This window comes from Pleuronectes platessa, chromosome 12 (assembly GCF_947347685.1).
Source record: "Pleuronectes platessa chromosome 12, fPlePla1.1, whole genome shotgun sequence".
In the NCBI taxonomy this organism is placed as follows: Eukaryota; Metazoa; Chordata; class Actinopteri; order Pleuronectiformes; family Pleuronectidae; genus Pleuronectes; species Pleuronectes platessa.
Genome location: NC_070637.1, coordinates 15,396,065 through 15,410,612, shown reverse-complemented (window position 1 = coordinate 15,410,612; position 14,548 = coordinate 15,396,065). Strand labels below are relative to the sequence as shown.

General features: G+C 44.0%; 2 protein-coding genes across 2 annotated transcripts; both read right to left on the bottom strand.

Annotated features, from left to right (window-relative positions):
- Nucleotides 1–340: 340 nt before the first annotated feature.
- Nucleotides 341–3,490, bottom strand: nkx3.3 (NK3 homeobox 3). Its single transcript, XM_053436508.1, has 2 exons — nucleotides 2,979–3,490; nucleotides 341–2,514 (listed from the first exon to the last, which is right to left on the bottom strand). Exons 1-2 carry the CDS (start codon nucleotides 3,259–3,261, stop codon nucleotides 1,982–1,984), a joined length of 816 nt encoding a protein of 271 aa, XP_053292483.1. The 5' UTR covers nucleotides 3,262–3,490; the 3' UTR covers nucleotides 341–1,981.
- Nucleotides 3,491–6,200: 2,710 nt separating this feature from the next.
- Nucleotides 6,201–9,284, bottom strand: nkx2.3 (NK2 homeobox 3). The gene is made up of 2 exons (XM_053436507.1): nucleotides 8,599–9,284; nucleotides 6,201–7,384 (listed from the first exon to the last, which is right to left on the bottom strand). Exons 1-2 carry the CDS (start codon nucleotides 8,984–8,986, stop codon nucleotides 6,741–6,743), a joined length of 1,032 nt encoding a protein of 343 aa, XP_053292482.1. The 5' UTR covers nucleotides 8,987–9,284; the 3' UTR covers nucleotides 6,201–6,740.
- Nucleotides 9,285–14,548: the final 5,264 nt, after the last annotated feature.

Sequence of the window (14,548 nt, the reverse complement as noted above, 5' to 3'; positions counted from 1 at the left end):
CGATCCTGTCCTGTGGCTCAAGGTAGCTTGTGGTGGGAACCGGGAAGTTGAAGCACCTATTGTAGATCTTATTTCTCCGGTGTCACAGCCTCTTGACTGATTTCATTTTTTATTTATAATATTTTCTGGCCTTACAAAGACATACCTGCCTTTCTGTCGACAAATACTTGCAAACACCTTGTACAAGATGACACAGAGGGATATCACTTAACTTGTGGCACAAGTATACAATAGGTATTTTGTCTTGTGATTCCTGCCCACATTCAGAACGTCTTTTAAGTTCAGTCAAACCAACCTGACAGTCTCGTGGAATCAGTTAAGAACTCCTCCAAAGAACTAGTCACGTTAATGTTTTTATTTTCACAGCAAGTGGCGCTATTGATTGTATCACTTTGGGATGAGGGTGCAGTCTTTTCAGCACGGCATGATTAATGTGTGCTGTCTTGCGCAGCCCTGGACTCATGGTGCAACATCTCCACGGTCTATTGGCCCTCTATGAGTCATGCAGCACACAGGCCTATGCAGGACACACATAAAACACTCCTTTTTTTCTTTTTTTTTTACAATAACAAATGTTCTGCTTCTAAATATCATTTGGAGGAGCCAATTTGTTTTCTAATAAAACCAGTAAATGCCAAAATCAGTTTGCTGTTGTGTGCTTTTCTTTGCATGCAAGTGTTGGTATGACGTGTCCCTTTGCACCCACACACATTTTGAAAGAGCGCACAGTGAGTTATTTTTTCATGCTGTCTCTGCACAACCTGTTGCTGCTTAATCTGTTGCTTTAGCATTGTGTGGAAAAGAATACATAGACACACCGTCTCTCCAGAATGGTCATAAACCTCCTGTAAAGAGTGTGTTCTCACAGGTGTTGCGTTGACACTAATGATCAATAAAGACGTCCCATAAATAACATGGATACCTACTAAAAATGTCACCGTCCTCGTCAGACTTCTCACACTTCCAGAGAGGCTGCTTTCCCCTGTTGGGTTTGTATAAATTCAGGATTCCTTTCTGCTCGGCCTGGTCTCTTAAAATGGTCTGTGACAGTGATGGAGGAGAGGGAAAGAGCAACTTACAGATCGTCAGATGGGCTCATGAAGTCAGGAGGCGACTTTAATAGCTGATTTAAACGTGACCTGATTCACTGTATTTACTGATGAACTTTCTGAATAATTGAAATAGCATTTCAACTGTATTATATTACTATTTAGATTAATTGTGCTGCCGAATTCAAGCATGAATTTGGTCAAGTGCATTTTAACTGTATGATATAATTTAGATTTTAATAATTATCCCCTCTTCTTCTCGGAGTTCAATCTTTTATAGTTTGTATTTTATTTAAAGCATTTTTGGGGGAATGCTGCCATGATTGTGAGGTGATCAAAACTCTAGTCTTCCAGCAATGTCTGGCTGCCCTACACTTATTAACAGAAAGACCTATGAAGCCTGGTCTTTGCCTTTCTGACACCCCCACCAGATCAGACAGAAAGAAAGTTGGAACTTTTAAAACTCATGAAAACACTTAAATCTTGGTGTAAAATTCAGAGATTTCCTCATGCAGATATAATCTAATTGACAGTTTCAAAATAGCTTTGGAACATGGCTTGTTCCCAGCAGGGTAAAGTCTGCCATACGAGCTATGTTTATAATGTCCAGATTATAAAAACGTTTGGTCTCTCTCAGTATCTCTAGACTTTAAAGAGAAACATTCTATAAATCCTGAATGCTTGACGAATATCTGGTTATGTTTTGCTTTAAAAGAACATGGTTACATAGAGGTATAAGACAAACATTAATCATGATTGAAAATCATTTATATTTCGGGAGAAAAAAAGTTTGAAGAAAAATATTATTTGATCAAAAACCTCCCAAGTGTTGCACCCTGTATTAACTGAAGAAAAGCTGCCCACAGCTACTAAAAAGTCAGAAGTCTTAGATTTGAAGCGATGCATGTTGAAGTCCAAGTAAAGAGCAAGTCTCAGATCATCATCCCCCTACAGGACAAGCTGTTCATGCTCCAGGGCTGGCTGTAGTACTGCAGGTAGGGGTAGTACTGGTGGGCCTGGTACAGTGGCACAGTCACTGGGATGTGTACTCCATTCACATGGTGGTACTGGTTAAGATTGTGCCTCATCAGCACTTTCACAGCCACATTCTTTGGTGAGCTGCACGCCGCCAGTTCGGCCGCCATCTGGCGCCGTTTGGTTTTATATCTCCGGTTCTGGAACCAGATTTTCACCTGGGTCTCAGTGAGTCTCAGAGCCGAAGCCAGGTCGCCCCGCTCGGGACCGGAGAGGTACCGCTGCGCGTTGAATCGCCGCTCGAGCTCGAAAACCTGTGCGTGAGAGAAGGCCGCCCTGGAGCGCTTCTTTGTGCCGGGCCGGCACTGCCGCTCGTCGGATGAACTGCTGACCATCGCCTCGCTGTGGTGACATCCCTCCTCTTCTGCCTCCGCCTCTTCACTGCACCGCTCCTCCGGGTCCACGGAGCAGGGCTGCTGGCGCGTAAAGCCTAGAAAAGATGACAAAAACATATGACGACAAAGTGTTTTTGCTCAGCCAAGGTCATCCGCTGCTGAAAGTCACTTCAACAAATGCAATAATTTCCTCGTTCATTCATTTCACTCGGAGGACAACGTGAATTAAACAAGACTTTAAAATGAGCTCAGGCAAACATTTCACAAGCCAAATCCTCAGGTTCCAGCACAACATTTTGCTTGTGGTGTTTTTCCTCCACACCCTGTCCACCTGTCTCAAACCGCAAGAACCGACGGTTAAAAACAGTGACCATGACTTTAGTCTCTCTGATCAAAAAATGTTTCTTAATATTTTTAGATTTTTTTCCAAAGATTAAAATTACATACAGTCACTCCCTAATACTTCTGAAAATATCTCCTCATTTAGTTTGTCTTTTCTGGATTAAAACCAGATTTATCTTTACAGTCCTATTCTGCCAAACGGAATAAAACTCCTCACCTTCTGTGAGCTCACTTTCCTCTCCCGTGGTCTCTTCCCTGTCGGTCTCAGCTCGGAGGTTTCCAGGAGGCAGCCTGAGTTCAGGAGGAAGTCTCCCCGGCAGGATGCGGCTCTCCTCAGCGTCTTGGCGACACAGATCTGGGACTCTGGTGCCATTTTGCGCGCTGCAGATGTTGCGCTTTGCTCCGCACTGCTCCTCTGCGCTCCCGGTCCCGAGCGTTCCCCGAGAGTTACGTCCGCTGAGGATGGCTTTGATGGAGAAGGACGAAAAATCTAATGTCATGGTTGAAACAAGAGCACGGATAGTCCCTCACGCTCGGATGCGTTTTAATTGGAAGCATCAAGAGAACAGCCTCTGGAAAGCACGCGTCCTTACTGGTTTGATCTTTTCGCTGCTCTCTTTAATTCTAATTTAATTGTGGTGGACAAAGTTTTTGGATCTGCTAATGATCAGCCCACATCAGGACCTGTCAGGTCTATTACAATATTCTCAGCAGCAGCACCTCCACTGTGCTCTTGATAGGCTGTTTTCTCTGCCTGGTCCCTCCTTCGCACCGCCCAGCTTCGCCCTGGGATCTGCGCTTCTAACTGAGGACGAGGGTCAGGGATTCTGTCGAAGCAGTTTTGTGTTTGACCTCAGTAAGCAGTTTGTATGAACGGAAGGAATTGGTTTTAAAATGAGCTAATAGCTCAGTGCAGCTACACCTGTCAGAACTTGTTAGAAATATGGAGATGAGGCGAGTAAAGCAAAGCATAATGACGAGACAATTTTACTTGAATCGGGGGACCTAGAGTGGAAGCTGTCCAGTCGTTTTGCTAAATTGAGCTGCTTGTGAAACTGTGTGTTTACCACATACCCGAGTGTAAACTGCTGTAAGAAAACCGGATGCACAAAGTTCCCGAACCGCGCGTAAAACTGGTATTCTTTCAATTTTCTGGTAGAAGTACTAATTACATTAGTTAATTACTTTGATTTATGCTTAATTTTACTTCTATACTTCTCTGTGGGAAAACACTGACTTAATATTTTCTTTACTTCTAATTCTTAAAAGAATTGAACATGCCAGTCATTCTTCTATTTTATGCGTAATATTATGAATGTGGGTGGATTAAACGATTTTGGAGACCACGATGCCATAAAGTGTATGAACAAAACTCACAGCAGAATTTTCACTGAATGATTAGACTGAGTATTTTATTAAGTAAAGGTGCTTCCAGCCTTGTTGCTGACATGACAGGAGAGTAGCGCCGCCGTGCGGTCATGATTTTGGTGCGTAAAGTAAAGAGACAAGACGATGACTATGCACACACACACACACACACATCCGCTCCTCTCTCACTCATACACCAGCCCGGGCATTACGCAATCAGCAGGCCTATCCCCGGAGAGGAGACGTGATGACAGACGCGATGATCTGCCTCCGCTGGGTTGTTTTGTTTTCTTCCACTGACAAAACAGAGAAATCTCTCTGATGGCCACGGAGCTCAACGCAGCACACAGTGTAAGAACAATATGAAGCACAAGAGTTTGGCACAATTACACGACCTGACATTTTAGTTCTTTAAACTAGCATACTCATAAGAAATTGTTATTGTTGAATTAAGCAGCCTTTCCTTCACCTCCATTACATGCCTGAGTTATAATCTGAGAATAAAGACAATTATTTCAACTATATCCTTTTTTCTCCTGCGAGGTGGTTTCCTCCTGAACGCGCACGGGATCAGTTCGTCTCAACTTATCCTGACTCTGCATGTGCGTCCACTAAATCGCTACAGTCAGCAATTACTGAACATGTATTCTACGGGAATGAAGTCATGCGCAAAGGGAAATGGTTTCTATTACGCACAAAATAAAAAACACGTTTCAATCTTGGTTTTGAGTCGTCTGCACAACCAAATGTATTTTTTTCTAATCAGACAGCTCTCCTTCACTTAACATGTTGAGTTGAAATTATATTTTGTAATCTTACTCTAGCACATTTACATAAAATGCTGATGTCATACTTTTCAAGGTAACATTTTGGTATATGTAACTGCCGCTCTGCACAACTTTTTTCATTTCCATTGGATGGCATGTTGGCTGCCGGGACGTTCCTCGGAGGGCCACCACCAGCCTTCACTCCGGCTCCTCCGGCTTCTCAACACACGTTTTCTTCTATATTTGGGCTCTGGCTCTTTTGTGGGCTACTTGAGTGGTTGCCATTGGAGACTTTGTTTTGGGAGCTCCACGCCTCGCGCAGTGATGAGCCGAGCTGCTATCTTTGGAAGGATGCGAGATAGTGATCGCAGCGCCTGTCAGAGCAGCAGTGGCCAGGCCGCGCGTCCTCAGGCATCGCCGTCCTGTCGCCAGCTCTATTTACACTTGTGACTCCGCAGCACTTAGGGCTGACAACAGGTATGTCCTACCGGCAGCGCAGTAGCCAGGGGAAGTGGCCGGCGACGCGACCAGAGGAGACAGACACTCGCCTTACGTTGCCATTCATCTCCATTAATAGTGTCTGCGTATTCGACCATGTCTGGGTGGCGAAGGTGTTTGTTTATGTTCATCTCGCGTGTGTGTGTCTGTGTGTTTTTACGCGCACAGTAATATTACAATATAATTAAAGTTAGATACCTCCTGAGATTATACCGATTAAATTATTATTTGATATATTATGTATATAGTGGTAGTAGTATTGCTACTATTGTTGTGTAGATGGTTATATTGTTATATTTTTAGAATTAGGGTTTATATATTTCTGCGGGCTACATCAGTCAAGAGAACATTTTCCAACAATATTTATCATCCAAATCTCTGAGTTTATTCGCTCTGTGGGTCCCGAGGATCTTGGCTGTCTGGTTAATGTCCGTCTGTGAATCCTGACCGGACATTAGGTCGCCTCCGAGTTTCTGGTTCTTGTCTCAGACCAAAGTCTATCTCAAGCTTTTCTCACAAGAAGAGAGAAAAAAAAAACTTTCATGGCTTGACAAACAATTCGAGACGATGAGAAACTACATGCATTAGGAACTCAACCGCTATTTATTTGAGTTTTCTATTCCCATACATATGAATGTGGAACATTAACGTAACGTGCATCCTACAGTATCACATGCGTACGGAAATGGGCTCTTTTATAAAAATGTGTACTGCATGGTTTTAAATACGACAATAAAAGAGTGCGTGCACACACACACACACACACACACACACACACACACACACACACACACGAAGCACAGTGCAAGACTGTCAATTGCATCATTTAATTTCAAACACATATGAAACTGCTTTCAAACACATATCACACCGTCACAAAGAGAAACATAATACTTTATACGACTGCATCGTTATAGTCCATGTTGATAATCCCGATGCATTTGGGGTTACAATTCAATGAGCCCTGCAGTCAATTCAGGCTGATTATTGTGTGCATAATACATGTATGTTTTTATAAAAATTTCCAAACGGTCCATTTTCTGTTGCACGTTTTAAGCAACAGGACACATACGCACAGTCTTTGTTCAACAACATTCAATCATACAATCAAATATTCAACAGCAGGTTTAAAAACGTCTTTTATACTTTGTGGCTCAGAGAAAAAGGCGCATTTTCTGTCTCTCAGTCTGTGGGTCAGGGTTTCCTCACTATTTGTACTTTCTGTAGCGTGTGAAAGTTGTGGATTGTGCCATCCTTGCATCAGTTGATCCGATTTGTGTGCGTAAGTCTATATTCAGCCATCCCGGAGGAGTCTGTCCCAGTCGTGATTGCGCACAGATACTGCGCTACCATGCCCGTATGCCCTGCAGAGTTCCTTGACAGGGTGTGACCACTGGTCCTTGGGGAGCCTGGCCTTGCGTCTGTGCGCCAAGGTTTCCCAAATGCATGTTCATGAAAGCATTGGCAGAGGTGGTACTGGGCGGCAGAGCAGGTAAACCTGAGTAAGTACAAGAGTAAGTGTTGGTGTACACCGAGCTGTTGTAGCTGTAGGCTGGGTAACTGTAGCTGTACGGGTTCGGAGCTCCCACTGTGTAGGGCGAGTTATAGTTCTGGGATCCGCTGAGACAAGGCCTCCCGTCCCGGACCAGCACCGGCACAGCCACCCTCCTGGGCGGCGGCGGTGGATGATGGTGGTGGTGGTGCTGGTGACCTGCCATCTCAAGAGTCTTGTCCTGCCGCTGCCTCTTGCATTTGTACCTCCGGTTCTGGAACCAGATCTTGACCTGGGTGGAGGTGAGCTTCAGGGAGCTGGCCAGGTGCTCTCTCTCCGGGGCGGACAGGTACCGCTGCTGCTTGAAGCGCCGCTCCAGCTCGAACACCTGAGCCTGGGAGAAGAGGACGCGCGGTTTCCTCCTGGTCCTCTGCTGCTTGGTGGCGGGTTTCTCCGAATCTGCATCCTCGCACTCGCCCCGCAACACACCGCAGCTGTCTGCATGGAGATTGGAAAAAAATTATATTAATACCTGCCCACCAAAAATTAAACAACACATGGTAATTATTAAGTTATTTTAAATATTTATCCAACACTCAATGACTTTCTAATTTCTTTACACCGTGCTATGCACATTCATTTATATATTTCAAAATATTATTTTTTCTGAAATTGTTGAAGCAGATAACTTATTTTGTTATGGGTATTTGAAATATTCCCTAATATCTGGAATACTTTCCCTTACTATTGTTTATACAACATTATTTAGATATTTAATATATGTGGCCTGAGTAATTTGAAATATATAAAGTGGAAATGTAGCACATGGATTGGAAATTCTCTTTTTGCTCATATTTATTCGGAATTAAACCGACATCGATGACTTCACTGAAAAAATGAATTACTATTACATTTTCAAGTATTTGATGTGGTAATCGATTTTCCATACCTGAATGTAAACAAAACACAAATATTCACAAAGGAGATTAAAGATGGAAATAAACATATTATATATTGAGATTTAATGAAGTGTCTGTGGTTGTTAAACGTCCATGCATTTGGCTAAATATAAGAATTTGTCTATCTTTGAATCTGTGATTAGATATGATTTTTACTTCATAATTTTCTTGTTTTGATTATTTAAAGTACACTGATCAGTGTAAACGTATAAGCACTTAAAATAACCTCGAGGTCCATGTAAAGCAATTACATTTATTGATTCTAATGAACAGCATGACAACCATTTTATTGGTTACTATTGCACAAGGTGTGGCACATGCTATATATATATTTAAATATATATATATAACTATATATAAGGTGTTTTTAAAATTGTCCCTACAGAAAATAATAACCAATTAAACAGTGTAATTAATTCGAATATTACATTTATTTTATATGAGCCTATTGATAAAAAATCAGCTCAGATTTATTATTTGACTTGTTCCTCCTCTGTTCATTTGGACCTCAGTTAAAACCACTTCGTTACCTTGTTATACAGTAAATCAACACATGGCCGCCATGTTGTCTATTAAAGTCAGTTTAGAAACTTGCCTGTAATTATTTAGCAAGAAGGATGATTACTTTAATTTCTGTTATTTCTTGTTGATCTGATTTTATTCCTTTATTGGATAATATGCCGTTACGACGGCTTCACACCCTCCTCACTCGCTTGAAGATCACTCTAGGTTATAATAAGCGTTTGTACTCACTGCTGTCTTGGTCCTCCTGCTCGGTCTCCAGCCGGAGCTCTGCAGAGTGGCTCTGCTCCGGGATACCGAACATCTCGACGGGAAGACCGGACCCTACCAGCCGGTCCGGCACTGTCAGGGTGTTGAGGTACGACATCCTGTCCTCGCTCTCCGAGAGGCCGGAGCTGATGGGACTGGGACTGTCCCTGCCGGCCAGCATGCAGGAGGGCGGCGAGTGGGAGCGCAGGGGTTTGTTTGGGCCCAGCTGCTGTGACAGCGCACCAGGAAGACCGAAGCACGAGATCAACTGGAGCTGGTGCTGCTGGGTTTGTTGCTGCAACTCTAATTTGAGGATATCCTTCACAGAAAAAGGCGTGGTGGAAGAAGTTATAGCCGGACTGGGAAGCATTATCACCAGGAGCAGAGATATGACAGACAAACGGTCAGTAGTGGGTCCGAAATTGGACCGATTTGTCTCCGGAGAGCGCGTAAAAGAAGAAAATAGCCCGTGCGTAATGGTGAAGAATGGTCGCCCTGCGCTTGTTTGTCATGCAGACCGAGGAGGAGGACTGGCTTTCCTTCAGCTGTGACATCCCTCTCTTCTGGCTGATGTGTGTCTATGGCGAGAGAGGGAGAGAGAGAGAGCGCGAGAGAGCGAGAGGTCGATCCTGTTTGGTTGGCTAAATTCAGACAGAGCTGGATCAGCAAAGACGCTGCCCTCTCCCTTTCAGTGACGTCCTGAAGCGAGGGAGGGATTGATAGTCTCTCTCTCTCTCTCTCTCTCTCTCTCTCTCTCTCTCTCTCTCTCTCTCTCTCTCTCTCTCTCTCTCTTTCTCTCTGGGAAATAATAAATATAATATATTAGAACCATTTACCCCCCCCCCCATTTTTAAAGTTATGTTATTTTTCACTGCAGGAAACAGAAGAAGCACCACTGAAGTTTTTGCATTTTCTATAAGTCTTAATGTAATGCAGCGCTTTTATTAGTATCTTTTTTTTATATTCGCTGACTGGAAAAGCATTACATCCATTTTCCCCTTGTCTCTACCGAATGGTCCCAAGACATCACAGCTCTTCCCATCATCACTGCGGTGGTTTTAAGATTACGCATATCTTCGTTTCCTGTCCTCGCATCCATGGATAAGATAATGTGCCAAGACTGTGGGAAATGAGATAAAATTGGCAACACACAAGAAGCCCGAAGAATATAAATGCAGTGCTTCTTTTGGTTATTTATGGTTCCCTGATTTGAGAAAGTTGTGCAGGATATTTTTCACAACCCAAATTTGGCCACTGCGATGTTTTCCCTTGACATTAGGTCAGTGTTGTGGAAAAAATACCCTGAGTAAAATATTAAGAGAAGTGTGTTTAATTAAAATGATTAATCCGGGCAGGTAATAAAGTAATTATATAAAGTAGCCTAATAATAATTAATAGTATTAGAACAAATATTTATGCGTGAAAAACTAAAGAAGAGAAAAGACATTTGTAATTCCTCTGTTAAATATAGCAATAATAGTAATAATGATAACAATCACAATAACAATAATGCCTGCTCAGGAAATTTGACATCAACGATTATTATTCATTAAATCAGAAAACGTCCTTAAAGTACGGCATGGGCCTGGGACATCACCAGAATAATTCTGTAGGTCTGCAATAAATAAAGTAAAAAAATATAAACATGTGAAACTGCTTTTTAATTTTACCTTCGCGCCAAAGAGGCGAGTCTTGTGAAACGGGACACCTCTGCGATGGTCGCCAATCTGTGGCCAAGTGCAGGCGCCAGGGTCTGAAGGCCCATTGCGCGTAAACCGTGTGGAAAGAAAAGGAGAACATGCCGACATAATCTCATCCGCTCCCCATCAACATGGCGCTGTTTAGATTAGGACAGAACCCCCCCCTTCCACACACACACACACACACACACTATACGGACACACACACATTACCACCTCCTCCACCCGCCCACCTCCTCTTTTAGATCTTGGTCTTTTAAAATTCTCCCCTTAAGTGGAGTGTGAAAGCATGGAGGAGGAATTAGGTCTGTGGAGAAAATGGGCATTTTTTCAACACAAAGACTTCAGCGATTCCACAAAAAGATAAACAGAGATTTTGCACCATGACACAACGCTGAAACAGTCCATTACTATAGTAGATCTTGCGGGTTAATTCAAAGGAAAAACTGCTATAGTTTTCTCACGGAAGAAGATTTTGCACAAGTTCTTTGCGTAAAAATGCAATAATTTGATCTATTCGTTTCCCCAAATATTTACAAAGCAAATTTTGTTTATTGAGTGCAGTGTTTCAAAACAAACAGTGATCAATACTAATGACTTTGGCACATTAAGTATTTAGGTCCAAATTGCTACAGATGGAAAGTGGAAAGTGGTTTAAAGTAAGTTTGTTTGGTTTATTTGAGGCTCTTTCTGTGTCCGTCTGAAAATCCGCTCCTTCCATTCATGTCAGTTCACGGGTCACAGACACAGCTCACTAATGGCACAATTAGCTCCTCAGCCCCGAAACGCGCACTCACGCGCGCGCAGCCTCCATTGACCATCATCGGTGGTCTTCGCGTGCCACCGGTGGCCCGAAGGTGGCCAAGCAGAGACTCGGTGTTTACGCAGCGGAAGAGTCTGTTTCCTGCCTGTAACAAAACCCAGACTCCCAGTCAGTGTCAAGGAGCTGCCCGGTGCTCAATGTGACTCCCTCAATACATCATCTCCCACGTTTTCAGAATCATCGCGATAAGCAGGGAGAGGTCAGGCCCACCACTCGGCTCAGGCTGCGGCGGCTCAGCCCTGCATGGATATGAGGGGTGGATATAGGACGCATTCCTCTCCACTTCACTTTCTGGTGCATCTCTTTAAAGTTGGTGACTTGCCAGGGAGCGCTCAACATGTTTCTTCTTGTTCGTCTCCTTCTCTCTCTCCATAGCTGTGGCAGGCTCACCTCGAAGCAGTGTCTCCTCTGCAGAGTGGCAGGTGTACAGTCACAGGCAGCAGTGCTTTCAGCAGAACCATGCACGCCTCCTGGGAAATGTTAAATGTTCCGGAGGTTTGATGACTTGGTAATGACTTTTCCCCTGGGGTCTCTCATGCTTCCTTAAAGCCAAGAGGCGACTGGCATATGTGTGCACTCAAAGCATCAATATCTCTTGTGTCTGTGGGTGCACTGTTCAGGCCTCATGTGTGTGTGTGTGTGTGTGTGTGTGTGTTTGTGTGTGTGTTATGACATGACAAAGCTTCGTGGAGTAGCACTTAACATCTTGCTACAAAGCAGCTGGTTGTTTACAGGTGCTACAGCCTGGACGTGTGATGAGGAACTGAAGTATGATGACCCATTTGTCCTACACAGCTCTGGGTAGACTGATAACAACCATAGATTGTTTCAATGGGAAAATAGATCAGCTCAAGTGTGTCTGCACAATCTTTATTCCGTGTTGCAATGCGGAAGTGATGAGGCCCTAACGATTAGAAGACCTTTAAAATATTAAGCACAATCGCATGCACAGTGTGTTTGCCGGACTTTCCTTCTTCCTCTTTATTTCACGGTCATCCGTTGGACCAAACTGTTGTGTGTGTCGGTAATGGCTCAATTCTTGGGTCCCGGAAGGTGAGTCTTATCAGCAGCGCATGCGACGGTGTCAGTAGCCAAGACCCAGACCCTGCTATTGTGCCGCTGCCTGAGCCGGAGTGACGGATGACAGCGTCTTCTCACTGGAGGAAGTGAGGAGGCCAGGGGCGAGCCCGGGGCCAGATTTTTCACCAAAAACCAGGCTCTCAGCCACTTACCTTCGGCTCCAAGAGTGCCAAATATTCGACGAAGGGCGGAGCCAAGGCAGTAGCTATAGTTGCATGTTGCAACAGATCCCCAAAGGGCTCATTGTGTTGATGAGGTTATAGGAAAAAAAGATACTCTAATTAGGTAAGTTGTTTGAAAGATTGTGAGAGGGTGACGGCGTTTGAAAATCAGGCATCGAACGTGGAGACCATGAGAGGAGGAAGTGAGTTCAGGCCAGTCTGGGTCTCCTGCCCTTTGGCCTCCCCTGGGTCTCATAAATTAGCCCGCTGTAATTCTCCCCCAGACGGCCTTGCCCCAGCAGGTGTGTGTTTGTATACATGAGGGCTAACAGGGGATGTAAGGGCTGTAATGTCCATGATCTACGGTGTTGGGAATGTTGTTCAGGAGGAAACACGCAACCTAAATATGCTTATCCTCTCGGCTGCCACGCCGGCCGTGCAGATAAAGACTCTGTGGGGAGGCGGGCTCTCTCTGAGGAGGATGTGTGGGCCGTGGACGTTCCCTCTCGCTGACTCTATGTTGGCCGGAACGGGTGAACAAAATATTCATAATATCAAAAGGTTGAATCAAGTTCATCTTGCGTCTGCAGGGACTTGGTCGGACTCGCTCCGGCCATAATGACTCTCTTGGGGAAGACAATGTTGCTGAAGTAAAAGCATCCTGGCTTCAAGAGGTAAACATCCTTGAGAGTTAATGCTACAATCTCCCCGGTAGCCACGGCCGTGTCTTTATCACTGTGACAGTTTGTTTTGGCAAATCTCGGCCTCCTTATGAACTAAGTTCGATTTTTGTAAATAGTCGCTGTGTAAAATACCAAGCAATGCAGTGTCAGTGGCCTGCATTGCTGTTGTGTTGATAACAACAATGGCCGTTGCTAATGCTGCAGTTCAGATTGAACGTCACAGACGACCCTCGCTGGACGACCTGGGTCCCAGCCCCAGTGTTTGCAGGCATCCGCTCTCATATAGATACTGAGCCCCACTGCTCTGTAGCTGACCTCTGACCTCTCTGTGACCAGAAGAGTAAAATCAGAAAACCTCCCCGTGTGGATTCATTCAATATCACAGGGTCCATGTCAGCTACCTATTTTTTGGCAGTTTGCTTCATGCAGACAAAAAACAGAGCAGTCAGCTATAGGGTGAACAAATTCAGACATGAGTGTTCCGCTTCCTGTCTTTGTTCTTCTGTTCGCTCTTAGCTTAAAGCTGTGGTCTGGAGAGTCGGCCAAAAGACGGCATCAATCAATTAGAATAGCTCCACTGTACAGACTCTGTGTTGGAGGTTCCACCCAGCCTCATGAAGTGAAGGACAAATCGTTGACTCTTTCATAGTCATTCTCATCCTTCTCAAAAAGATGACCAAAGACAAGTCCTAGCTGAAATATGTGAAAGGAAACACACATTCTACATTTTCTTAAATATTAGTTTAACATGTGCTTTCCCCTCAGCAGGGAGGGGGGGGGGGTCATGTTTCCCCCCATGTGCCTTTGTTTGTTTGTCAACAGGATTAGACAGATAACTACAGCTTGTACTCACACGAAACTGGGTGAGAGGATGGGATACGGGCCGAACCAAGAGAGAACCAGGGAAATGATGGAACCAGACAGGTTCTTCAACAAGGTGTTAACAATTTCTTAGGGTATGAGTCACGGATCCTTGTGTACTTTGGTGCGGATCCAAATACAAAATCAGTTTCTAGTGGATTTGTGTGGGGTTTGATAAGAGGGCAGGTATTTTTAAGTTGTTGAAACAAACATGTAACTATCAATCATGTGTAGCTGAGATCGTGTGGATTCAGAAGTGAATCAACAGTTCTTCTGTATCTCTAATAATCTCATAATTAGGTCTAAATGAACGTGACAGATTTGGTGCCTCAAATCTTTTTTTTTTAAGGAGCTATTGAGTAAAATGCCATCTGTGTGTCTGTAGGAAACAGAAAGTCTGGCTCAGTCCCAGGTGCAGAGCCACCAAGCAGCACGTCCAACCCTCACTAATTATCACAGCACAGTGGTTTAAAGTTGACTACTTGTATGGATTAAACAGATTAATGAGTTTAAGATATGCAGGTTTATTTAGTTGCATTCGGACAGAGCTACTGTCTGGTCTCTGTTTATCGTAATCTAACCAGCTAAGGTGTCTAGTTCCATATTTATCGTACAGATGCGAGT

Coding starts and splice junctions, on each gene's coding strand:
- nkx2.3 (XM_053436507.1), bottom strand. CDS start 8,986: ATGCTTCCCAGTCCGGCTATAACTTCTTCCACCACGCCTTTTTCTGTG. Junction 7,385..8,598: donor GCAGGAGGACCAAGACAGCA/GTGAGTACAAAC, acceptor ATCTCCATGCAG/ACAGCTGCGGTGTGTTGCGG.
- nkx3.3 (XM_053436508.1), bottom strand. CDS start 3,261: ATGACATTAGATTTTTCGTCCTTCTCCATCAAAGCCATCCTCAGCGGA. Junction 2,515..2,978: donor GGAAAGTGAGCTCACAGAAG/GTGAGGAGTTTT, acceptor CATCTTTTCTAG/GCTTTACGCGCCAGCAGCCC.